We start from the raw sequence: 27,593 nt of genomic DNA, 5'->3' as shown, positions 1-27,593 counted from the left end.
ATAAATGCGTATTTTCCACATGAGTTGAGACAATACAATTTATTTTCACTTTCTGAGATGCTTTTCAAAATATTTTTATTCACAGCCAACAACGAAGCATTGAAAGCAGCATTGAGGGAGAGAGAGAGAGAGAGAGAGAGAGAGAGAGAGAGAGAGAGAGAGAGAGAGAGAAGAGAGAGAGAGGAGTTATACAATAAATCGAACACTTTCAGTTTCAGCTCAAAGCCATTTTGGTGGTCACTTCCATTCCAGAGTGTAGCCAGTGTCTCTCTTTACCACATGAGCGTTCAGCAAACCATTACCCAGGCAGGAGCAGGTGAGAAAGTGAGAAGAGCGATGTGCAGAACAAGAGCCAGTTTCCTAACGCTTGATACAAAGATAAACTTTAAGCAAGAGAATATCAGCCTATCTAAGTGTTCTTTTCTTTTGGATATCCAGAGAAGACTCAGACACAGTATTTCCAAAAGCAAGCTAAAGAAGAAAACAAAGCAAATTATTAGAAGGATTTTTTTAATCGTCCACTTGAATAAAATAGTATATGTACTCGAAAAAGTGATGGATATCATTAAAAAAAAAAAAAAACAAACTATGGTCAATATGGTGGCCACTTGCTTTATGTGGGCTTAAAATTAAATGAGTTAATAATTCATGTTCTTCATTATACTAGCCATATGTCACATTCATAATACCACCCACCCAGAGGTTATGACTACCAGAATGGGTAGTATAAATTAGAGAATGCTCCTACCATGCTAGATCTATGGGTCACCACTATTCTGCATTATAATGCACATAATACAATCCAAGGACCACAGGGGCTGACCTAGGAGACACACACTTCCATTTCACATTTTGCATAACTGAAATGCTAAAGAGGAAGTCATATAAGTAAAAGGTGGGGGGGCTAAATGGTCCTCTGTTTATTAAAGGAAGAAAAATGGGAGCTTCATAATCACCTTGCAAACCCCAAAATGATATTTAGGTAACTTATTCTTCATCACATTGAGCCTTAATATTCTGAACACATTACACACATACTTCAGACAAATAAAACCCAAATTTAGCAGCATTTCAGTCCTCGAACACATGGGTGAGTCATTTTAAATCTTCAGTAGGTAGAGCCGTAGCTCTCCTTCTGAAAAAATTGCATTCGGCTCCTGTGAAGGCAGGAGTCTATTTTCAGACCTGAGCCGAGAACGTGGCCCTTTAATCCAGTCTTCCTTTAATAGTGTGCTATGGAAAGTCATCATCATAGTGCCGTTTGTTCCTCCAGATATCTTTGGCTATCTCTGTCTGGCACAAAAATAAAAAGCTGACACGGAGCCAAGGTTTAAACCACATAGCACTGCAGCTAAGTTTGCAGTGGAATAGAGTTTGGAGAAATATTTGGGGCCTGGTTGAAAGGGACTGCCGTGAGTTATTGGAGGAAATTGAGTTAACTCCACATAGTTAAAAGGGGAGGTTTATTTTGGGGGATATCTTACAACGAGTAAAGGGATAATTTACAGGATCCAGGAGATGTGAGGTGAAGTCCAGCTGGGTTCTCTGGAGAACTCCACTTGGTCTACCATCCAGCATCCAGGATCACCAGGAACCCAGGGAGCCAGCAAATCCAGATCTTGGGTCTTAAGGGCTCCCATCTGGGCCCCACCTCAGGGGCAGGTCATAGGTAGGGCATGACAGCTACCGGAAGCCTCACTGGAGGTAGTACTTCCAGGTCAAAGCTGGAACAGCTACCCACTACAATGAGTGGTACTATTAATAGAGTCAATTCCTCCATGCATCCAAATCATCTATCTTTTTCATCAAGCTAAATTGCCGCCAGGTTAACCGCTGCTGACCCCTCATGTCTGTCTAATTCACACTTGTGTTCAGTATTGAGCAACTATGCTTATAGCAGCTATCTAATGACTATACATTAAATTTTTAAGGAAAATTATTTCAGTGGTGAAAATTGTACTGCTTTAAGCTGGACTTGGGAGTCTATTTCACCTTCATACAAGGTTGTTCATAGTAATTACTTTTTAGATGTGCCAACAGTACTGACTTGTTAAAGAATATGTATTCTTTCATGAGCCAACCTAGCCATCTATTTCATACAGTCATTGTCACAACACCTTATTGTTCGTTACCACGTGGGAGTACGCTTTCATACCTCTTTGCTTAAAAACAAAACAACAGCAACGAAACTTTCCTTGATGCCTAAATCATTCTAGTTAATGTCAAGTGCTCCCACAGAAAAGTGTTCTTCAAAAGAGCTGTCTATACAGGCAGAACGCTCCAGCTGACTGGCCAGCTGACGTAGCCTAATTGGCAAGCTCACATTCCAGTGAGAGACATTGTCTCAAAAAAATAGGGTTGAGAGTATCTGAGGAATGACAACTGCCAGTGCTCTCTGGCCTCTACACAAACTGACACTTGAGTTTGCATGCACTCACATACACATATACACACATGAACACATATACACATATAAGACATGTTTGTTGTTTGTGGCTCCAATTGTTTAATTGTACCCCTTTTAATAAAAAGTTGTCCCACTATAGAGAATCTTTGCCCCTGGATTCACTGGCAGTTATCGGCTCTCACCTCACTGGAGCTATCATAGTTCAGATGCACTTAAGTTTCTTGAAACGTGTTTGTTCTTGGCTTCTGTGAATTTTGTTCAGTAATGCATCCTTCCTCTAATCAACCCTTTTTACTGATTCTCATTTTCACATCTGGTGTTTTAACTGATCTGAGATTCAGACCTTAGAAAGCTTCTCTCTACATCCAGTATCACTCCACGTATAATCCCATCAAAATACCAGATGTGAATTATTTGTAGATAAATGTCAAATTTATACATCCCATCTGAGCTGCTTTCTTAAATCTCAAAATCATTTATTCACTGAATTCACTACCACCACAACTTTGCTGCCCATGACATAATAAGGTCAAAATACTAGTGACAGACTCAGGATTCTCCAACTATTCCTTATGTTTCTTGATATTCTCAACTTTACCAAGCCTCATTCCATTAGAATCGGGATCACTCAATAAGTTCTAGAAAGAAAAGGCCTGTTACACTCCTTTAACCCTTTCCTACCTTGCTATAAGGACACTGAACACCGTGCCCCACATACTGTATTGACAAAAGTAACTGCCTGGATCACAAACACTACCAACTGAGATACTTTTTCCAACTTTTTAAGTAAACATTGTGTGTTGGAGTAAGTTTCAATTTAGAGGAAAATATGAAATCAGTACAGAGAAACCATGTATGTCCCTTAGCAAATTTCTCATCTTAGTCAGAATAGGTATCATCTAGGGAACAAAAACAGCAATCAAAAAGTGTTGGATGCAAAACAAGGGGGAGGGACTTTTATTTGTGGCCGGTAGAAGTGTAAATTAGTCTACCTTCTATGGAAGTCATTAGGGAGCCTCCTCAAAAAATTAACAGTCAGGGCTTGTAGCAATGTCTCAGAGATTGAGAGCACTGCTCTTAAAGAAGACCTGAGCCTCCATTGGACAGCTTACAACAACTTTTATGTTCAGATCTTAGGTATTGGATCCCCTCTTCTAGACTGTGAATACCTGCAATACCCTGCACTTACACAGTGAGATTCACACACAAAAGTTAAAATGTTGAAATAGAACTACAATATGATACAGGCATACCATAACTGAGTATACATCCAAAAGAATCAAAATGAACATGATATAGAGATGCCTGTACACCCATGTTTATCACTGTAAGACACACACATACACACACACACACACACACACACACACACACACACACAGAGTCACATTTGGAGGGAGTTAAGTAGGAAATGAGGGGGAAGAAAGAGAATACAGAATTGTACTTAGCCATAAATAAGGAAATTCTATCATTCCCATATAAATTAAAGAAACTGGAGATGACCATTTTATGTGAAATAAACAGATTTTAAAATGACATTAAGTAACAGCTGTAATAAAGAGTTCATGGGTAAAATTAAACTAATACTAAGTTTAAGAATCAAGGAAGTTGATATAAGTTGTGGATGAAAATGCAAAATAATTTAAATGTTTTAAGGAAATATTTGTGCAAAAAATAGTTGACAAGCTTTCTTGATTTCTTTTTCTTTCTTTCTTAAAAAACAAAAAACAAAAAAAGCATACAATAAAACATCATTAGAAAAGAAACCTTGACCCTTGAGATGAAAACGGTCTCTGGTAGTTTAAGACGAAATCAAACTTGTGCCTCCAGCTGTAAGAGTTTGAAGAAACCTGGGAAAGCTGTGCAATTCACAAGAAAACATTTCCCTAAGTAAGACATATGTCCACAGTTAAAAGTGGAAAAGCAGAAATCTCAGGAAAAGTGAAACAGGAATAACAGTTCAATAGATGGAGAAATCCTAGAAGCTAGCAAATCCTAAGAAAACCCGCTCTCCGTTCTCAGAACAGGAAATGCCTTTATTATCTGGCCAGCAAAATTTCAGAACTACTAGGTATATCACTCCAAGTGTCTCTGTCTCTTGATTTCCTTCATGAAGGTGGTAAATGATTTCATTTATTCTTTTGCTGTTCCTCTAGAAATTATTGAGTTTATGTGGAGTGAATAAGTTCCTTTTTAGTTCAATGTGTAGAATACTATAAAGGAAGAGTTGCTACATTGCTCCTGATGGAACATACCCTGGAAAGCCAGTCATTTATACTTTGGGCCACTGGAGTTAGGGTCGTACAATGCTATCAGGAATGGGAAGAGTATAGTTTACATTTTTTTAAAAGAAAGATCAAAGGATCCAGTGGCGTGCTAACCAGGACTTTCTGATATTCACCAACTTGACTTGTTGGTGGCAGCCCGTGACTAATCCTGGCAGTAGGGGTAGCAAGTATAACTTTGGAATTGAGGCAGTTCAGAACCTGAATGCCTGTTCTAGGCTCTTACTCTGCCGTGAACACCCTGGAAGCAGTTAAAATAGCTCTAGGTGATATAGTGGCAAGACATGAAAGTAGAGAGCTATATGCATTGCATGTAGCCACACTAAGTATCTGAGACTCGGATGACTATTAGATACACAGCTCAGTCTAAACTACACAAGTGGAAAGTGCAAGCAAGTAATCTCCGTTTCTACCCGTCTTCAACACTTCTCCCCTTCCAAGATTTCTCCTTCTTAACCTATCGTTGGCATGACAAATGGAAATTAGCCCCCCTTTTCCTTCCTCCCTCCCTCCCTCCCTCCCTCCCTCCCTCCCTCCCTCCTTCTCTCTCTCTCTCTCTCTCTCTCTCTCTCTCTCTCTCTCTCTCTCTCTCTCTCTCTCTCTCTTTCTTTCCTTATTTTTCTTTCTTTCTCAGAGTGACAGTTGTAGAGTCATTTTAATACCTGCCATTCTTTTACATCTCGTATGTGATTCCACAAAAATCTTTGTTGACATACTGCTCAATTCATGCCCATAGATAAATCCTTTCGTGATTTGCTTTGCCCACCTACTCCTAGCTACACCACTGAAGAAGCCTCCATCCTGCTCCTGTTTCCCTCTCTGCTCCTCTCTTCAAGTATGTGCACCACATGGCAACAACAATGTTTCTGGTCTGTTCCCTTTTAATTAATCCCTGATTCTGAGAATCTTCCATTGTTTTCTATGATGCAAAGTAGAAACTAACAATCCTTAATAAAGCTCACATTTCCTTCCCTCCCATCCTTTCTTTACGTTATCTCATACTACTTTCTCCTTCACATTCTTCATCAATTGGGTTGAGGCATATAATCTAATCTTTATAAAAAACAGTTTTCTCATATATAAAATAGTCATAACAATTATAAAGAATAAAACAATAATTATGGAACAATTACTGGAATGTGTTTTAACTTAAGCTCACAGAGTACTTACTGTATGAGATGTAGCATTCTAAATTAAGTACAAAAAATTAGTCCTAACTATCCCTGAAAATTATTATATATATATATAATATAATAAAAATCCATATATATATATATATATATATATATATGGACAAAAAATCCAATTCATAAGAAATTAATTGCCTGAGGTCACAGAGATGGGAATTATCAAAGTTAAGATTTGAACTCAAGCCATCTGGCTCTGGAACCTAAAGGCTCATTTGTTGTATTTTGAAATATCAGGATATAAAATGGCTGGTATGTGTTAAGTTGTTAATCCTATCTTCTTTCTCTTTAGTAGTATTGCAGCAATGTGCTTTTACAGAAGTGAAAGACAAATTGAAGTGTTGATTAGAAAAGTCAAATATACCTTAATAAACTCACATCACTAAGAAACGCATGGGATCTTTACTTTTTCATAAGTAAGAACCAAGTTGACGATAAACCAGAAAATCCTGGAAAAGCTATGGAAAACTAGTGATTGCAAAGAAAATCTTACCAACATTATCTGTCTGAGTCAAATCTTTGTTTATGACAAATATTGTAGCAATGGGGAGTCTATTTATGTAAAGAAAAAAGTTACATTGTTTTAAAACTTGGTTGTTTCGATTTTCATCCTCCTGGCTTCAAACTTTTAAGCCAAAATAAGAACAGTAGATGAGAATTTTAAGCAAGGACTTCTTTCATTTAAACCTGAAATGTGTGACCCAGTTATCCACTGTTGCCACCATTACAGGCTCGGGTACATTTTGTACTGGGACACTATCATTAGACTCCTTTTTTAAAAACATGATCTTTGATCTTTATCTCATCAAGGGGACTGCAAAATGTCAACATTATCTTTTTATTGAGATATTTACCTAAAGAATCTTTTGGAAGTCAATTTCACAACTAAAATAAAAGCTTACCTCGTTTATTAGTATGGGAAGAGGATAGATTGTCGTCTACAGCATCTATGGCATGGGACAGCTCAGCATTCTTTGCCTTCATAAACCCCTCTTTCAGCTTCTTTAGCTATGAGAAATTAAAGAAGATCAAAATGAGAAGAAAAAAGAAAGAAAGACAGATTTAGAAAAAAGGAGAAAAGAAAAAAAGGCATAAGAAAAAAATTTAAAGAAAAAATAGATACATAAAGGCCCCAAAAGACTGGCATTCAGAAGTTGTCTGGAATAAGTATGAGAGCTAACAAGAGATCAGAAAGAAACAGGTTGGTGCCATTTGAATAAGGATGCCCTCATAGGCTCCTATAGTGGAATATTTAGGAAGGGCTGAGAGGTGTGGCCTTGTTGGAGGAGGTGTTCACTGGGGGTGAACCCTGAGGTTTCCAAAGCCCATGTCAGGCCCAATTTCACTCTCTTTCTCTGCCTGCTATTTTTGGATCAGATATGAGCTCTCAGCTACCGGTTCAGTATCATGCCTGCCTGCCTGCTGCCATGCTCCCTGAGATGATGTTTATGAACTCACACTTTTAAACTGTAAGCAAGTCCCCAGTTAAATGCTTCCTTTTATAAATTGCCTTGGTCATGCTATCTCTTCTCAGCAATAGAACTATAACTAAGACACACATTATTTGTAAATCAAGTCAGCTTGGGTACAGTCTATGTAGCTAGATTTAACTTTATGTCCTCACATGATCAGTCCTCACCAATAAACTCCAGAGAATTACGTGATTGCTTGGACTTCCAGGAGTCCTTTTCCTTTCTAGAAGAAAAAGAGGTACTTCACCCAGCATTTTCACCCAGCATTCAACCCAACCTAAATATTTAACAAGTTCTCCAAACACCTAACCCTTACAAACCGACTCTATCAACGTAGGGTTGGCCTACATATTGCATGTACCCAAGTTCTTGCTCCTCAGAAGAGAATGATGAATCGAATTCTGTTTCCAAGTGGTCAACCTGTTTACATAATGATGGAAGAACACCAAGTTGTATTTGAAGGAGGTTAGAAATTGTATAATTCAGCCATTAAGATATTCTTTTTGAGATTTTAAGGAGTAGATAAAATGAAGCTGATGAAGGAGAGAGGGCTCCCTGTCAAGAGGGCAGAACCTCAGTCTCTACAAACCAGCTGCTTGAAGCCAAGTTACATGTCTCTTTTTCTGTTCTTACATGGTGAGTTTTCTGAAACCACATAACTTCTTCAAGAAGGAAATAAACTTCCACTATTTAAAAAATTGTAACCAGAAAATACCAGCTTATGTCCTCTGATTTCACAAATGACAAGTTCAGAGAATATTAACTATCCCAGTGTCTCATGGTTAGGTCACTGGGATCATCACACTTGCTGTGGGGTGTGTGTGTGTGTGTGTGTGTGTGTGTGTGTGTGTGTGTGTGTGATGTTTTGTCTCAGTATAATTTGTTGTCTATTTCTTGGAGAATTACTGCATTCTTTCTGTAGTAGAGATAGAAGTTTTGCACTGTAATATTAATATTTCTTATCAAAAATGTACCTATTAATAGTTCTTAAAATTGACCATTGAGCTGTTTTGCACTCTCACCTGTTTAAGGTCTTCTGGTTTGCTGGGCAGATCAGTACCTGTAAGAGACATCGTCAAGTGAGAAACATCCCATGGGCAAATACCTTTTACATGTGATTTGAGGCTGCCCTCCCATTCCTAAAGCAAAACACTAAATCTATTTCTAACACGTATAATACTGAACTACAATAACCTACAGCATGAAAAAGCACCTATGTCCATCTGTAAGCACAAAGATTTTTTAAAGTATAATACAGCTCTTTCATGAAGTATTATTTATTAAAAATTACAATATTTTACTGACATAGGGGAATTATCATGAAGCAATATAAAATGGAGAAAGAGACTGAATAATAATTCTCCATAAAATTCAAAGCAAGAAGAAAATTAAAAATCATATATTAATGGTAAACCTCCCATTTTTACTACTTGGGTATGAAGATTTTTCCATTTTATAATTGTACTTATTTCTCAAATTAAAATGTTTTTCAATGTACTATGTTTGTACAATCCTGGTTTTTAAAAGTATTAATATTTTTGAGAGTGAACTCAAGCATGCTAAGCAGCAGATCTGCCAGTGAGATTCATCCTCACTCCTAATGTATTTTTTAAACTAATATTTTTCCCGACCAATACAAACACTCTTAAAGATGTATCCGATGATGTCTGAGAGGAAACCATGCTGTGATCTTTATTTCAGGCTTCTGTATAGCACTTAAGGGCTAGTGAAGTCATGGATCTGGGAGGAGAATCTACATACTCCCACTTTACTAACCCGGCATAATCACTAACTACATTCCAAATATTTGTCCTTATACCCAAAGATAAGTGTAATCCTCACTCCTCAACAAGGAAACTTCTATTTGCAATGGGCAGAGACCACTGCAGAAAACCACATCACCATGCAGAGTTACAGAGTCCAGTCCCAAGGGATATTCCTACAAAACACTTCCACACCTAAGACGCGGGGAATTGTGGAAGAGCAGGCAGAAATATTCTAAGAGCCAGATGATCAAGGAGTTTGCTGCAAGACTGTGATTCTGCTGTTTTTAGTAGGCCTTGTTCTTGACTCACCAGCGTGGGAGGGCCTCTGGAAATGGGGGTTGCGGCTTAGCAGAGCCTGCAGGAGTTTCTCATGAATTGTATGTTCCTTAGCTGGAAACAGCTCATGTCCTGTAATAATCAAATGTCAACGTGTTTAATGAGTCACTGAATATGCTTCTAGGTCACTGGGAATTGCAGTCAACTCGTAACACATATATTCACCAATGTTAGAGGGATATGGAAGTCTATGATCCAAAAGACAAGCCATTCTAAAAACAAGTGGATATGTATGAACTTCCTGAGAGGCAGCGAGTCAGATACACCTGAAAGGTGGTGGGATTGCAGGAGAATTTTATTTTCCTTTGTATGATTTTTAATCACCTTTTATTGGTTTGAACATATGAAGTAAAAACTAAAAGTTGATTTTAAAAGGAAAGCATAAAGTTTCATTCTGTGATTTCATTTGATGTGTTACATTTGAGACAATCTGTGTTCTAGGGTTCACTTTAAAGAACTTGAGGTAGAGCAAGTGTCAATTTATTCTATACAGGCTTCTTTCCATTGTCCTTGATTTACCCCACAGGTTTTAGGGCTTTGGTCTCCACATGCCTGAGCATTGTATATGTTTATATTCTGGAGTATGAATTGGAACAACAGACTTCATTCAAGCTGCAAAATATGAGTATTCAAAAACAATGAATTTAAATGAAGGCCTTAAAAATCAAAAGTTGTTTCTTATATCCTAAATAGTCCATTTTCTCTCCTTATTTCTTCACTTTCATTGATACTGTGTGGGCAGGAAGTAGATAAATGAGGGTTATCTGTAGCAGGTGTGTGAGCTGAGCTAACCTCAATTGTTGAAAGTGAAGTTTAGTATTATAGTTTCAGTCAAGGAAATGTCTCAGAACCCAACTGAATAATTTACTAACTACACACACACACACACACACACACACACACACACACACAGAGAGAGAGAGAGAGAGAGAGAGAGAGAGAGAGAGAGAGAGAGAGAGAGAGAGAGAGAGAGAGAGCCAATATTTTAAGTAATACAAATCTTAAACACATTGCAAGAAGTTCACTAAAAAAAAAAAAAAAATCACCAAGTGTTGCCACTTTGGGCTATGCTATTCTATGGTATTTTGGGGCAAACTGAATCCTGGGCCATGGGCCCTCATATGCAGCACAGGATTAAGATCTTGGGGACTGAAGAGATAGTTTAATGATTAGGGGTGCTTGCTGCTTTTGCAGAAGACACACCTTCAGTTCCCAGCACCTATTCAAGGCTGCTTATGACCTCCTGTGATTCCAGCTCTGGGGGATTTGATGCCGACTTCTGGATTCTACTCACAAAATCATACACTCACTCCTTCACTGTCTGTCTGTCTGTCCGTCCATCTATCTATCTATCTATCTATCTATCTATCTATCTATCTATCTATCTCATGTTTAAAAAATAGTAATGATAAATCTTTTTTTAAAAAAGAATACACTCTCTTTTCTTGCTTCTTGGATGTGAAGCTGTGTTTTGCATTGCATTCTGTGGCTGTAAGTAGAACATTTTCCAAATTAAGACAGATGGATTGCCTTAACCAGTATTTTTTTCCAGTGATTATACCTGCATGATGTTTGTTCTCAGAAATTCTTTCCTGCTTAAAACAACCACCACTTACAGGAATCTCTCAAGAAGGGGAGTTTGGAAAGATTTTTTTAAACATTATGTCTAAAGAAATTAAGATGAAGGCTGGGAAAAATATGAAAACAATCACATTTCTGTTCTAGTCTCTATTTTTAGCTTATAAACTATAACTATAGCTTTAAAAGAAAAAAAAGATGTTCCTCTAACACACTTCCACTGTTACATTGAACTATTATGCAAACAAGTTAACTTCTGAAATACTTGTACATTTTCTTGCTTTAAAAGCAGTGACTTAAAAATGCTGTTCTTAAAACAATACCCCTTCCAACTTGAAACTGTGGGGGTTTCTTTGTCTTTTCTCTAACCTACATCCTTGTCAGGAAGGCACTAGACTTTTATCACACACAGCTGGAAATAGATGATATGAACCATGTTAACATTGATTCAGAAAACATCTGCATAATAAACATCTGAATGTAGATACATTTTGTCACAAAGGAAGATAAAGTGCTCAGGCAGGAGAGAGTGAATGACAGATAAAGGCACATAAAATACTGATCCATGACCACTCAGGGGGCTCAGCACTAACAAATGTTCTCTTCTTGCTCACATGAACATGTGAAGCTTTTAATAAACAGAAACAAGAAATTCCACCAGGAAGAGACCTAGAAACTTCCCAGATAATAATATAACAAAATAACTCCTTCACAGCCTTCTTGGTTGGCTGTGTTGTCTTTTGTTCCTTTTCTGGTAAACTATTTCCCAGTTTTGCACTTTTTACTGAGGCATGCTTTAACAGTCCTCCATGAATAAAAGGTAGCAGTGTTGAGCTAGTTGTTATGGAGATTTAATATACAGATGTAAAAATCTCATTTTATTCTTGAAATATTTAGAACAGAAAATGATATCACTTAAAATTTATAATCTTCATTTATGTCCATTGATTCTGTGATCAAAAAGGGTCTCAGAGAGAAACCCTTGCATTATGCTGCTAGAGACACATGTAAGTCAAGTCATCCTGTGGAATCCTGAGGTTAGAGAAGATGTTTATGAATATTATCCATGCTTTAGAGTTGTATATGTATTTTTATATTTCCCAGATGCATGAAATCAGAGTTACAATGACCAATAACACATATGATTGTTGGAAAGTCTACAACAGATCACCACATGTTTCCTCACATATTTTACACTATGCCAGAACCATCAGAAATTTCATTATTTTGCAGAGAGAGCAATAAGGACCTACAAATACAGTGATTTGTATGGAGAGAACAAAATGTGAGTGCCATCAATAGAATACAGCGTCTGCAAGACTTACCTTGCATTTGCTTCTGGTAGTATTAATGGTGAATCTTCATTAATAAGTAAGTTTCATTGTTTTTTAAAACCACATTAGGTGTGCCAAAGGTCCAGTAAAGGTGAATTAGATCCAAAAGTGAGAAAGTTGACCCCTTTTCTTACCTTAATGTCATAGAACATTTATTAAATTCCCTCCTACTTCCAGCTGTGTGTGATAAAAGTCTAGTACCTTCCTGACAAGGATGTAGGTTAGAGAAAAGAGAAAGAAACCCCCACAGTTTCAAGTTGGAAGGGGTATTGTTTTAAGAACAACATTTTTAAGTCACTACTTTTAAAACAAGAAAATGTACAAGTATTTCAGAAGTTAACTTGTTTGCATAATAAATCAGCACTAAATGCAAGTTGACCAAGTCACAGAGAACAGGCAATTTGTATACATTGAAGTAATGCTTTCAAAGATTTTGTTATAATGTAATAAGCACCTAAATCCACTTTCACAGGTTTTATAGTAGTGCATTTTTATAGACATCACAGTAAAATTGTTTCCTTAATGTGCATAGTATGAACGTAGTGACACAGACACAGTCAGCCAGTACCTAATCTGAGTGTTGCACCCACCACCGATTGTCCCGGCAGTGCCGGCCTCTCAGCTCGGCAAGCACATTTTCATCTTCTACTTTCTCTGAGATGTATCTTTCACAAGCATCAAACTAATAATCTCACGTGAAAGAAGTCTTCTCCTTTCTCCAAGGTACTTCTGGACTGTGACCGGCTCTATAGCTTCTTACACATTTCAAATTTCTGATCATATAGAACAAATGTAAAATAAATGCCTCTGACTAGAAAAAATATATATAGCTGAAGTTAATTTAGTATGACATTGGGCAGATTTGGCTCAATTTGCCATGGAAGAAAAGCTTCACAGAGCCTACTCAATTCAGAACAGCTCCCACTTAAGGGGGGGGGGGGATTCGGTGATTAACTTATATTACTGCATTACAGAGTTATTTCAGTAATGGCAGAAAAATAAGTGAAATGAACAGAAAGATGAGGATTATTCGCCTGTAGGGCTTTAGATTCATGCATGCATACCTGAGATCAGATGTGATTGTCCATGCGCAGATTTTAAAAGGTTCATCACAGACAACAAAGCCAGGAGTCCAAAGCAGAGAGAGGTTGAGAAGACCTTCATGTTAAAAACCTCCTGTGCTAACAGAGAAACCAGATTTTCAAGGCGAGACAGATATCCCAATGGCTGTAGAGTACAGCACAGCCTGCCTTGACAAGGTAAGCGTGTTTCAAATATGAGTCTCCTACATGAGGAAGAAATTCATAAAATGTAATGCATCCTGTCAACGTGATTCACTGCCTGGAGAAGTGACAGATTGGCTGTACGGTCAATGGCAGGAAGAACCAGATCGATACATCTTGTACCTGCCCATTTCACTAAAAGCAGGCATTCTTATCCATGCTCATGCAATCAAATACATGCACAAGCCGAAAGCGGTTGCTAGGAAAATAGTACATGTATGTTGTGTTTTCATAAACTCCTTTATTTTCCTTATTATAGCATTAATTGTCCTGAGAACCTAAGGTTGACAGAGTAAAAAAGCTAGCAAAAGTGGGACGGATTGGACTAACTTAGAGCCCACTGATATATTCTTAATAGTCACACAGCCATCATCACATGTTTAACCAGCCAAGACGATGAGAGATGGAAAGAGCTCAGGTTTGAAATGCGTTGCTGCCCTTGAGAAAGATGGGTTCATTCTGCTATGAACAGCACTTTCTCAAATCCAGGCTCAATTTAATTAATTTAAAAAAAAAAAGCTGGCAAATGTCCCATCAATTACTCTCTTTAATAGCTGCCTTAATCAAGAAGGATTTATTTTAAGTCAGAGTATTTCAATACATTCAGAATTTCGACTTAATGACTCTAGGGGTGCTGTGATAACCTCTAGTCTTGGCATTTGCTTCTCCCAAGAGACTGAGTGTGCATCAGCTCTACAGCTGACTCTGTTCCAAGTGTACATAATAGACTCAAGTGGGTTGAATACCAATTGTTTTCCTATCCAGTTCCTTTGATATTTTCCTGAATAAAGTCTGAACCACTCATTTTAATATCCATGTGTTCTTTCACAGATTCGTTTTCCAGTTCTAACTCTTGGACCCACCCTTTACTCTCTTTGCCCCGGAACTTTTCTGACACTTTTCCAGCTGGCTGGTGTCCTTTTCTCTTTTCATTTCAGAAGCCTCTGACCGATGCCACTCACTCCAAGATGTTAGTGTTTTTGCTCATTCATCTTACTTTGAGTTGTGACATTTGTTTCATCCTTTGGACTGTAAACATCACATCTCAGAGTCCATTCCTCTATTGTTACAATTGCATGTTTATATGTCTGTCTCCACTTCTAAACTGGGAAGATTTCCAGAGACATCCTATCCATTTCTGTCCCTGGATAAGAATATTTCAGTGAACTGAAGAGAAAATGAATGAGAACATGCTTGGTGTGTAAATAAATAACTGCATTTCCAGGTAATTGAAAATAAAAAAGTGGGGTAATATCCCCCAACTTTGTAGCTGGTTACAGAGATAAAGGAGCTGAAAGGATAATTATGGTTCGTTTTTGTTTATTGGTAACCCTCAAAGTATAAGAATGAGCAATATCTTTGCAGTTTGATCCTACTACTTTATCACACCACTGTGTTTCAAAACTATCATTCAAACAACCCTTACATCTGTCATAATTTGTTTACGAGTTATTAGAATTCATTTAAAAGTTTATTTTAAAAATTATATAAAGATGAAAATATTAAACAGTGTCACTCGGTGTCAAGAAGATATACGGATATGCTTTTAAAATAGTGTAATCCCAAGACAAACACTGAAAGAAAGGTAATAAGATACAGAATAAACTCATAAGAATTAAACTAATAATTGAAAATTAAGACTTCTTAGTAAGTATTGCATGAAATCATAAAGTTAAATGTAAATGGTTTTAAATATTTATTCAGCTCATGTCTCCTAAATGTAAAAGAAAACCTTGAAATATACATGTATGTAATTTCTTTTTGAAAATTGAGGAAAAATCTAACTGATTCTCACTATTTTGTTCTGGCTGGCCTGGAACTTTCAGTGAAGGGCAGTCTGGCCTTGAACTCAGAAATCCACCTGCCTCTGTCTCTAAGTGCTGGAATTACAGGCACGTGCCGCATGGGCCAGCCATAGGTGAGTTCTTTTTAAGACCCTATGTTAAATTTCTGTGTATTTGGGAGTTAGTATTGTCTGCTTTGGGGGATGCAAATTTTGATTTCAAAATGATTGGATGAGGAAAGTGATGATAGATCTAAGCAAAATCACTCAACACTAATGCATCAAAGTTACTGTTTAATGGACGAACTGATTTTATTTTGGCAGCATCTAAGAACACTGTAAAATGTGAAGCAATAATTTTAAAGATTTACTTGCAGTTTATTTATTTATTCATGCATTCATTTATTTATTTTGTGTGTGTTTTTAACTATAAACATATTTATTTCTTTTTTATTTAACATGTTTTTTCATTTGTTTTACATACTGACCACAGTGTCCCCTCCCTTCTCACTTCCCATTCCCTCCCCCAGACTCCTATCTACCCCCCTCCCCATCCATTCCTTCCCACCTCCATTCAGAAAGGCACAGGCCTCCCATGGGAGTCAACAAAGCATGGCACATCAAGTTGAAGCAAGAACTTCTCCCCTTGCTTCAAGGCCAGGCGAGGTAATCCAGCATGGGGGAACAGCAAAAGCCAGCTAAGCACCAGGGACAGGTCCTGATCTCACTGCTAGAAGCCTTACAAAGACACCAAGCTACACAACTGTCACACACATGCAGAGGGCCTAGACCTGTCCAGAGCCCATTTGCTCCCATGACTGTCAGCTGTTTCTGTGGGTTCCTCTGTCATGACCTTGACCCCTCTGGCTCATATAATCCCTCCTCCCTTTCTTCAGGAAAACTCCTGGAGCTCTGCCCAGTGCTTGACTGTGGATCTCTGCATCTGCTTCCATCACTTACTGGATAAAGGCTCTCTGATGACAATTGGGGTAGGCACCAATCTTGATTACAGTATATGGTCAGCCCAGGCACCCTCTCCACTATTGCTAGGAGTCTTAGCTTGAGTCATCCTTGTGGATTCCTGGGAGTTTCCCTGGCACCAGGTTTCTCCCTAACCATGCAATAGACCCCCCTATCAAGACTTCTCTTTGTTACTCTCCCTCTCAATCCAGTCGCCAACCACCTGTCATGCCCAGCCTGCTCATACCGACTCCCTCAAATTCCCAACCCCCTATCCCCCCACCCTGCCCCAGTTTACCCAGGAGATCTCTCTTCTATTTCCCCTTCGCAGGGGAATCCATGCATCCCTCTTTGGGACCTCTTTGTTATCTAGCCTCTCTGGGAGCTGTGGATTGTGGGTTGGTTATCCTATACTTTAATGCTAATATCCACTTATGGGTGAGTACATACCTTATTTGTCTTTCTGGGTCTGAGTTACCTTACTCAGAATAATTTTTGCTATTTCCATCCATTTGCCTGCAAATTTCATTGTTTTTTTTTTTCAGCTGAGTAATACTCCATTACTCCAACTGTGTAAATGTACCACAGCTTCCTTATCCATTCTTTGGTTGAGGGGCATCTAGGTTGTTTCCAGGTTCTGGCTATTATGAATAATGCTTCTATAAACATAATTGAGCAAATGTCCTCATGGTATGATTGAATATCCTTTGAGTATAAGCCCAAGACTGATATATTTGGGTCTTAAGGTAGATTGATTCCCATTTTTCTGAGAAATGACCATATTGATTTCTAAAGTGGCTGTACAAATTTGCACTCCCACCAGCAGTGGAGGAGAGTTCCACTTACCTTACATTCCCTCCCACATAAGCTGTCATTGGTGTTTTTGATCTTAGCCATTCTGACAGATGTAAGATGACATCTCAGAGTTGTTTTGATTTGCATTTCCCTGATGGCTAAGGATGATGAATAATTTGTTAATTGTATTTTGGCCATTTGAGATTCTTCTGTTGAGAATTCTCTGTTTAGATTTCTAGCCCATTTTTTAATTGGGTTATTTGGTATTTTAATGTCTAGTTTCTTGTGTTCTTTATATATTTTGGAGATCAGCCCTCTGTCAGATATGGGATTGACAAAGATATTTTCCCATTCTATAGGTTGCTGTTTTATCTTATTGACAGTGTCCTTTTTGCCTTACAGAAGCCTTTCAGTTTCAGGAGGTCCCATTTCGTAGTAGTTGATCTGAGTGTCTGTGCTACTGGTATTTATTCAGGAAGTAGCCTCCTGTGCCAATGTGTTCAAGGCTACGTCACACTTTCTCTTCTATAAAGTTCAATGTAACTGGATTTATGTTGAGGTCTTTGATCCACTTAGACTTGAGTTTTTTGTAGGAAGATAGAGATGGATCTATTTGTGTTCTTCTACATGTGGACATCCAGTTCAGCACTGCTTTCATAGTGTCCCATATTTGGGTATGTTGTGTATTTATTTTCATTAAAATCTAGGAAGTCTTTAATTTCTCTCTCTCTCTCTCTCTCTCTCTCTCTCTCTCTCTCTCTCTCTCTCTCTCTCTCTTCTCTCTCTCTCTTTCTTCCTTGACCCAGTGGTAATTCAGTTGAGATTTGTTTCAGTTTCCATGAGTTTGTAGGCTTTTTATAGTCTGTATTGTCGTTGAATTATAAGTTTAACCCATGAAGATTCAATAAGATATAGGGGGTTAGTCCAATTTTTTTTTAATCTGTTGAGATTTGCTTTGTGACCAAGCATATGGTCAATTTTAGAGAAGGTTCCATGAGGTGCTGAGAGAAAGGTATATTCTTCTGTGTTTGGGTGAAATGTTCTGTAGATGTCTGTTAAGTCCATTTGAGTCATAACATCTGTTAGTTCCCTTATTTCTCTGTTAAGTTTCTGTCTGGCAGACCTTTCCACTGGTGAGAGTGGGGTGCTGAAGTCTCCTACTATTAATGTGCAGAGTTTGATGTGTGATTTAAGCTTTACTGATGTTTCTTTTAGAAATGTGGGTGCCCTTATATTTGGGTCATAAATGTTCAGAAGTTTTTTCTGTGATGGATTTTTTTCTGTGATGAATATGAAATGTCCTTCTCTATCTCTTTTGATTAATTTTAGTTTGAATTCTGTTCTGTTAGAGATTAGGATAGCTATACCAGCTTCCTTCTTAGGTCCATTTGATTAGAAATATCTTTTCCCAACCGTTTACTCTGAGGTAATGTCTGTCTTGAAAGTTGAGATGTGTTTCTTGTATGCAGCAGATGGTTGGATCCTGTTTTCCTATCCATTCTGTTAGCCTCTTGTGGTATTGTAGTCCCCCAAATATTGTGCATGCTAATAAACTTATCTGGGGTCAGAGACAGAACAGCCACAATATTAAACATAAAGGATAGGCAGTGGTAGCACATGTCTTTAATCCTAGCATTCCAGAGGCAGAAGTCCATGTGTTCAAGGATACAGCCAGGCATGGTGACTCATCACCCCTTTAATACCAGAAAGCCAGCCTTTAATCCCAGGGAGTGGTGGTAGAAAGCAGAAAGGTATATAAGGCGTGAGGACCAGAAACTAGAAGCATTTGGCCTGGTTAAGCATTTGACTGGTTAAGCTTTTAGCTAGTTAAGCTTCAGGCTTTCAAGCAGCAGTTCAGCTGGGACCCATTCTGGATGAGAACTCAGAGGCCTCCAGTCTGAGGAAACAAGATCAGCTGAGGATCTGGTGAGGTGAGGTAGCTGTGGCTTGTTCTGTATCTCTGGTCTTCCGGCTTCACCCCAATACCTGGCTCACAGGTTTGATTTTATTAATAAGACTCTCTAAGATTCCTGCTACAGCCTCTGTCTTTTTATAGGCAAATTGAGCCATTGATACTAAGGGATATTATTGACCAGTGATTGTTAATTCCTGTTATATTTTGGTTTTGGTGGTGGTTGTGGTAGTGTGTTTTGTGTTTTCCTTCTTTGGGACTTGCTGGTGTGAGATTATCTATTGCCTGTTTGAATTTATTAATTCAAACTAAAATTAATCAAAAGAGATAGAAAAGGACATTTCAAATTATCTATTATCTATTTGTGGATGCAGCTAACTTCCTTGGGTTGGAGCTTTTCTTCTAGTACTTTCTGTAGGGCTGGATTTGTGGATAGGTACTGTGTATATTTAGTTTTTCCTTGGAATATCTTTTTTTCTCCATCTATGGTGATTGAAAATTTTGCTGGGTATAGTAGTCTGGGCTGGCATCCATGGTCTCTTAGTGTCTGCAAAATGTCTGTCCAGGAACTTCTAGCTTTTAGAATCTCCATTGACAAGTCAGGTATAATTCTAATAGGTTTGCCTTTATATGTTACTTTGCCTTTTTCCTTTCCAGATCTTAATATTCTTTCATTATTCTGTGTATTTAGTGTTTTGATTATTATGTGGTGAGGGGACCTTTGTTTTGGTCCAGTCTATTTGGTGTTCTGTAAGCTTTTTGTACCTCCATAGGCATGTCCTTCTTTAGGTTGGGAAAGTTTTCTTCTATGATTTTGTTGAATATACTTTCTGAACCTTTTAGCTGGAATTCTCCTTTTTCTATCCCTATTATTCTTAGGTTTGGTCTTTTCATAGTGTCCCAGATTTCTTAGATGTTTTGTGTTAATAATTTTTTGGATTTAACATTTTCTTTGACCGATGAATCTACTTCCTCTATTGTATCTTCAACACCCGAGATTCTCTCTTCCATCTCTTGTATTCTGCTGAAGATGCTTGCATCTGTAGTTCCTGTTTGCTTACCCATATTTTCCATTTCCAAAATGCCCTCAGTTTGTGTTATCTTTATTGACTCTATTTTGATTTTCATGTCTTGAACTGTTTCCTTCATCTGTTTGTTTTTTTCTTGGCTTTCTTTAAGAGATTTATTGATTTCCTCCAATTTTTTGTTAATCTTTTCCTTGATTTCCTCACAGGAATTTTTCATTTCATCTTAAGGGCTTCTATCATCATCACAAAGTTATTTTTAAGGTTGTTTTCTTCTGCTTCATCTGTGTTGGGATGTTCAGGTCCTGCTCTTGTAGGACCGCTGGGTTCTGGTGGTGCCATATCACACTTTATGTTGTTGGATGTGTTCTTAGGATTTTTTTTACCCATTTGTCCTTTCACCTGGTGTAGGTGGTGCCTGTGCCTATAGAAGCTGCTGTACTTCTAGTTGATGTGGGTGGTGCTTGTGACTATAAGGTCTGCTGATGTTGCCAGAGAGCGTTGTCCAGGGAGAGGATGCTGGGGTGGGTATGGCTGGGCAGCAGAGTGTGGCTTGAGGGAACAGAGTCCAGTGGGTGACAGCGTTGGTGGTGCCATCTGCCTAAGGTTCTCTCACCTGCTGGCTGGCTTGCCATAGGTGAATTTTTAAACGTATTTTCATAGATATATAAAATACTTACATTTATAAATGTAAGTAAATCTTACAGTTAAGTATAAAAAAGATTTTATTGTAATCTTTAATGTAAAATTCACTGGAATCTCAATTCTCAAGGTGATTTTTGTTAATTTCCATTGTTGTTGTTGCCTGTGTGTATATATGTATGAGGGTTTATGTATGTGTGTGTGTGCACATGTGTGTTTGTGTGTGTGTGTGTGTGTGTGTGTGCGCGCGCGCGCGCGCATGCATGTATTGCTGGAGACCAAACCCATGGCTAAGTAACTAACCACTCTACCACTGAAATGCACCACAGCCTGTGAGTATGGTTTTGAAAGTTGCAAACTAATTTTGACTATGATGATTCACTTCTAAATGGATGGATTTTCTGCAGTTTTTTTGACACACAAATATTTGATTTAGTAAGCTTACTGCAAACTCAACAATTCTTTTTTTCCTGTAATATTTACAAGATATTGACAAAGTAAAGAAAAATAATTCTCAAGCTACATTTCATAGAGAGGAAAATGTTTTCCCAGATGCCTGAAGCCCGAATAGGCTCATGACCATCAGATGCACAACAAACCATAAATGGAATTCATCACAATGAAAGAAAAGCACACAGATACATGGGGGTGAAAGTATGAAGTCACTATTATATAAGTCACGTGAGTTCCTGGAGGTAGCATGACAATCCCTCACTAGTCAGCACAAAAGCACAGACAATAGCATTTGTGATAATAATTTTGACCATAATTTGTTAGACAAGACATGATTTAAAAAACATTTAAAGTGGAACATCAGAAATACAATATATGATCTGGCATGGTGTTGCATGCCTTTACTCCCAGCCCTCAGGAGGCCCATGCAGGGAGATCTCTCTGAATTAGTTCCAGCCTGGCCTTGTCTACACACCAAGTTCCAGGCCAACCAGGGCTATGTAGAGATAGAGAGACCCTGTTTCAAAAGGGGATGTGTGGTGAAATGTGTGGTGGTTTTATTTCAAACTTAAGTCTTAGTCATCTTAAAATAGCCTGTCATGACTATAAGATGCTGCAGATAGCTCCTGTCATAACTACTAAGTCTCTATAGCACATACCCAGGAGTTCAAAAGCTGAAGATTCATAGCACACCGCAAGGGAAAATGTTCTAATCACAGAGAAGACAAGAGAGCAAAAAAAAAAAAAAAATAAAAGAAGCTACAGCACAGTTAAGACGATGACAGGGTGTGACAAGAAACCAGTCCTTTATAGTAACACCCCAAAAGTAAAGTACTTGAGTGGTCTTAACTAAGGAGGCAAAAGACCTGTACATACAAAACATAAAATATTCATTAAAGTTGATGAAGAAGACCTGTGAGGTCACAGTTTGGAAGTGTAAATGGCCACACTCTAAAGCAGTACATGGATTCAGTACAGCCCCTCAAAAGTCCAGTGACAGTTTTCTTATAAACAGTAAACAAACAACAGTGAAAAATAAGAACTGGATCTTCAGCTCATTCGGAGAAGGCTTGCCTGGCATATGGACTTGGACTTACACACACACACACACACACACACACACAGCCCAGAGGGGGCAGGAAGGAAGGGAAGGAAGAAAAATATGTAAGGAAATTCAAAGCTCACCAAATAACCAAAGGGGTCCTGAGCATAAAGGACAAATGAGACATAACATTATCTGATTCAGAAAACTGCAAAATCCTATTAAAATAAATGGCCTGTGGCTCTGGAGATGGCCCAGCAGGTTAGGGTGCTTTCAGATCTATTGATGGAAACACCTGGTAGGTAGATAAGAATAAAGCACAAAAATCTGTGTGTTGGGTTCTGACGTTATCTGATGATTTTCTTAGCCTTGGGTTGGGTGGACACTGTTAGTCTGCTAGTGCACTCCAAAACAATTTACCTATTAGTCACACAGGAGTTAGGTCAAGCACAGAGATGGGGGATGAGAGGCTACTATAAGGGAGTACCTTTCCAATACAGGTGGCTTCGCAGTCATATGTTCTATTCACCCTGCTAGAACTTCCAGTGCAATGATGAATAGAAATGTTAAGAAAGGACCTCCTCAGCCGGGCAGTGGCAATGGCACATGCCTTTAATTCCAGCACTCAGGAGGCAGAGCCAGGCGAATCTCTGTGAGTTTGAGGCCAGCCAGGTCTACAGAAGGAAGGGCTACTCAGTCACTCCAGCTTTTCACTGTTCTTGTTTCTTTGTTTGTTTTGTTATTTCTTTGTAGGTGCCATTTTCATTGAGGGAGTTCCCTTCAATGCCTACTTTTGTGTTTTTGTTATGAAAGGACATCAGACTTTTATAAATTCTTTTCTTTTGTATATTAAGGTACTTTGAAAAAAAGTACCTCTTCATTCTATTGATAATATATTTTCTCTGAAATTTTTTGTACTTAGCATACCTTAGTCATGGTCATGGTGTATGATCTTCTTCGTATATGTTTGCAGGGTTCAATTTGCTGGCATTTTATTGAGGATTACTATAGTTTCTCATTAATTCACTATCCATTTTGGTTAGCAGGTTAATTCTGGTCTCATACAACAGGTGGAGATGGGTTCTCCCCTCTTCTGTGTTTTTAGGAGCTCTGACACTGAGGCCGAATTTTCTGCCTGCAGTCTGGCACCTACACACTCAAGTCTAAGTCATCCTTATCTTCATGTTTCCTTCCCAGCTTCCCTGAAGCTGCCCATTCAAAAGCCTTACTCTTATTTATTTAATTCATCACAGACTTACCCTCTCCTTTCCCTGGATGCTCTCCTGGTCTTCACTGCTGAGTTCATTCTTTTTTTTTTTTTTTTTTTTTTTTTTGGTTTTTCAAGACAGGGTTTCTCTGTGTAGCTTTGCGCCTTTCCTGGAACTCGCTTTGGAGACCAGGCTGGCCTCGAACTCACAGAGATCCGCCTGGCTCTGCCTCCCGAGTGCTGGGATTAAAGGCGTGCGCCACCACCGCCCGGCATTGCTGAGTTCATTCTTAACTAAGGAAAACTCCCTGGTTCTCTCCCATGTCACTTACCCCATTTCTCGGTTCCTTCTTCTCTGGCCTTAAAAACCTGGACCTTCTCAGGCTTCAACTCTGTTCGCTTTTGATATTACCCTTCAGCCTGCTCTTAGGAGATTGTGCTTTGGATTTCTACCACCAGCCAGTGAAAACAGAATTTATTCTTTTCTTACCTTTCTTTTGAGTAACAAAATTACATATCCCAAGAGGCTTGGCTAACTGGGTTCCTCATAAGCTTCTCAGTGATGCCTAAAACTGAACCTAATGCTCACCTCCAAGTTTCTCTTTTCATTTTGTAATCACTGCTTTACTAAATAGGCCTTATTCACACGCACCATTAAAGAACCTCCATTTTCCCATTGCTGCTCATTTTCCAATGTCACAGCATTTTCACTTACACTTTCTAACTCTGTGAATCTTTCTACTCTCTTCTCTTTTCTTTTAAGAACCAGAAAGATAACATTTTACATTGGTACAAATAAAACACCCTCATTAACAAGTCTTCTCCTGCCTACAGTGCCTCCCATCAATACATTTTCAAAGTCACTGGAATAATCTTTGGGAAATGTAAATGCTCATCCATAATACATTTATTTAACACCTTTTGACATTTGTTTCATTGCCAATATGAAAGTGGTTCAATATGGACCAGAAGGTCTTGCGTTACAGTCTTCACCCACTTCTCCAATCTCATCCATGTCTATCTTTCTTTGACGTAACTCAACCACAGATGCGGTCTTTCATTTCTTCAAAATTTCCAAGCTTATTTCTGCCACAGAAAGTTTGCACCTGTGAGGAAGCCCCTCGTATTTCTGTCCATTTGTCTCTATGTTCCTTTTTCTTTCCCTCTGCATTTTAAACTTCAGTGAAAGTGTTACTTCCTCAACCAAATCTCTTATTGATTCTTCACAACTAAGTTCATTACCCAGTCATAGCCTGTCACTGAAATGTCACTGAACCATGAGATTTTCCTGCAAATCACATATCCTCACTCTAAATCAAGTACCCATATAGGATTTGGGTTTTTCCACAGTTTTCAAGTGTCATCTGCATTGCTTAATTTATAACTAAGTCTGTCTAATGTATAACTAAATCTGTCTCAACAGCCAGAATTGTTGGTCCCATCTGTCCCCCAGAGATAGGTAATGATTAAATGAATAGATTTGTGGATCTGTTTGTGCAGCACTCAAACATTACCTGTTGGACAGAATAAGTCTTCGACTATTCCATACACAGCAAGGGTATTCCAAGGAAAGTAAAAGGATAGATGTTTTCAAAATCATGCAGATCTGAAGCATTAAGTTCAGAGCCAAAAAAGAAAAAGGTGATATATACATCTGTTAGCCTCCTACATAGACAAATTATATGACCTTGGGTGAGTGAGATGGAGGGTAACTGAATGTAGTCATGATGATTGACGTGGTATGTCAACTACAGAAATACAGATGTCGAAAGAAAGAAAGAAAGAAAGAAAGAAAGAAAGAAAGAAAGAAAGAAAGAAAGAAAGAAAGAAAGAAAGGAAAGGCATTCAGACATGGCAATAAACTATAAGGGAACTTGTGCTTCGAAATAATGAAATAATGTTGATATCTGTGAGAAAGAACTCTATTGAGAGTTATCACAAAAGAAGATGGTAGGGGTAGGCCTCCCACAGAAACAGGGTCTGGAACTAAAGGAGGCTGTATAGGAAAAATCTTTTCTATGAAAATGCCATCAAATAATGAGCCTCCCTGTTAACTTGTGCACCCTTTCGCCTTCTGTGTGACTTTTTGATTTGGACTACTGATTCATATAAAGCCTTTGTCCCTTCATAGAGTCTGACTCATGTGCAATGTGTCTGCACTTGGCCCCTTTCCTACCTCTATTAGATGCCGTTCTCTGGAGTCTTTTGTGCTCATCTTTAACCTTGATTTCAGCTGTTCCTTTTCTCTTGCTCAGACCTTGCCTTACTGTGCAGAGCAGGTAAGAGAATGCTCTCAAGAGACCGTCCTGTGTTCCCACTATTCTTTTTCTAGAAAAATTTTCATCCTTTGCTCATTATACCTGGAAAATTGATTATCTTTAAACCAGAGGTCCAAGGTCATACTTTCCAATTTACAAGATTCCTTGATTTTCTCCTTAGGGCAGAATTACTTGCTTCAACCTTCGCATACTTGCATCCTAACATCTGCTTGTCCACTTTTTGCATTCTATTAGTGTTTCAGCCACTCAGCCAAACTCTGTCTCCCACTAAATTCTTGGTTATGTGAAAATAAAGATAGTAATTCCTCATTTTTCCTTGCACCATACTTCTTTCAGTTTGTCGTGGAAATTAAAGGGGAAATGGATGTAACATGGTGTAACATAGATTTAGCACAGTGCCTGGCAGATGGTATTGATGTGTTGCCTTCCTTTCTTTGACTAATGTTCATTACTCCTTCTCTAGATGGATCCCACCCCTTTCTTGGTGGCCAACCAAATCTAGGAACTCATGTTTTCCTTAGTCAGGCCAGAGGAAGAATTTGGCTCCTTATATCTGGAGACCCAAAGCTCTACAGGAAGTACAAGAGAGCAGTTTCAACCCAATACATACAGAACGGTGATTTTGCTTGGTTCCAAGCTGTTCATGATGCCGCCCTGCTCCATAGATTCCATTTTGCCTTTGTGCCACAATATTTTTCAGGGTTTCCTATATAAAACCTTCAATGATATTGATATATTTAGTAATACATTAAGGTAAAAATTGAAAAATTCAGATTAGTTTTATTAACAAAATTTTTAATATTGTCAGCAGTGCCTGTTTGAATAATAATGCATTAAGAAGAAATTGATGCCAGGCATGATGGCACATACTTTAATCCCAGAAATTGGGAGGCAGAGCAGGCAGATCTCTGGGAGTTCAAGGCCAGCCTGGTCTAAAAAAAAACAGTTTCAGGACAGCCAGAGCTGTTCCACAGAGAAATCCTGTCTCAAAAAAACAAAAAATAAAACAAAACAACAACAACAAAAATACTCTAATGAACAAACAAACAAAAAAGATGAGATTCCAGTTAAAATTGCCATTATTCCAATGAGATTTCTTCCTCTGAGAGAAACTATTAGAAGATGTCCATATTCATGGAGACTTTATGCTGACTTATATAATTTGTAGTTCCTGCCTAGCTATGACTTCTCAGCTCAGCTGATCCTAAGTCCATTAAGTACTGTAATGGAGTGAATTCAGATTTTTGGCACTACAAAGAGCTTTGCTGACAGGTGGAGTTGAGAGGAATGGATTCCCTGAAGGACAGGGGTTGTAGAAACAATCAGTTTTGCTGGCAATTGCAGCTCACATCTTCCTAGGGTTAAATCGACTCTTTTGAAACTTTCTTTTGTCTCTTAAGAAGGACTTGGTTCTTATCTTTCTTGAGTCTGTCTGCCCCTCCATTCTGTTTTCTCCTTTTAAGTGATCTTTCTTTCCCAGCTTGTGTCTCATGCTGAGAACTTGGAGTACTCCTCAAGCTCTGGAAGCAGGGGACCCCACAGAGCAAGACTGATCAGACCCCCACCTGGCTGGAATTGCTATACATAGCTCTTATCTCCTCCACTCCCATACCCACATCTTTTTCCTTTCCCTGTGTAATACTGGAGCTAGTGTCAATGTGGGAAGAGACTTCTCTTAACATGTTTAGGTGTCCCAGTTTGGGGAAGGGAAATCACTTCCTTTCCTGCTTGAGTGGGAAATGTCCGATCCCAAGCTCCTGTGGTTGAGGGCCTGGTCCCCAGCTGGTGCTGCAGTTTGGGGAGGTTGTAAAACTATTAGTGGTTGAGGTCTGGTAGTGTAAGTAAGT

At 38.5% G+C, this 27,593-nt stretch overlaps 1 protein-coding gene across 1 annotated transcript; it reads right to left on the bottom strand.

Moving 5' to 3' along the window:
* Positions 1 to 54: 54 nt before the first annotated feature.
* Positions 55 to 13,618, bottom strand: Uts2b (urotensin 2B). The gene is made up of 5 exons (XM_052739750.1): positions 13,430 to 13,618; positions 9,427 to 9,525; positions 8,374 to 8,411; positions 6,782 to 6,887; positions 55 to 471 (listed from the first exon to the last, which is right to left on the bottom strand). The coding sequence occupies exons 1-5, from the start codon at positions 13,527 to 13,529 to the stop codon at positions 446 to 448; spliced, it is 369 nt and encodes a 122-aa protein (XP_052595710.1). The 5' UTR covers positions 13,530 to 13,618; the 3' UTR covers positions 55 to 445.
* Positions 13,619 to 27,593: the final 13,975 nt, after the last annotated feature.

The sequence above is a fragment of the Peromyscus californicus genome, unplaced genomic scaffold, assembly GCF_007827085.1.
Source record: "Peromyscus californicus insignis strain IS unplaced genomic scaffold, ASM782708v3 Scaffold_16__1_contigs__length_79575227, whole genome shotgun sequence".
In the NCBI taxonomy this organism is placed as follows: Eukaryota; Metazoa; Chordata; class Mammalia; order Rodentia; family Cricetidae; genus Peromyscus; species Peromyscus californicus.
Note: the sequence above shows the minus strand (reverse complement) of the source record. Positions and strands in the feature narration are given on the sequence as shown.

Bases quoted from the DNA above. Each gene is read 5' to 3' on its own strand.
- Uts2b (XM_052739750.1), bottom strand. From the start codon at position 13,529: ATGAAGGTCTTCTCAACCTCTCTCTGCTTTGGACTCCTGGCTTTGTTG. The intron at 8,412-9,426 runs GTGAGTCAAGAA...TGTCTCTTACAG, and splicing joins CCAGAGGCCCTCCCACGCTG to GTACTGATCTGCCCAGCAAA. The intron at 6,888-8,373 runs GTGAGAGTGCAA...AATTTCTCATAG, and splicing joins AACCAGAAGACCTTAAACAG to CTAAAGAAGCTGAAAGAGGG.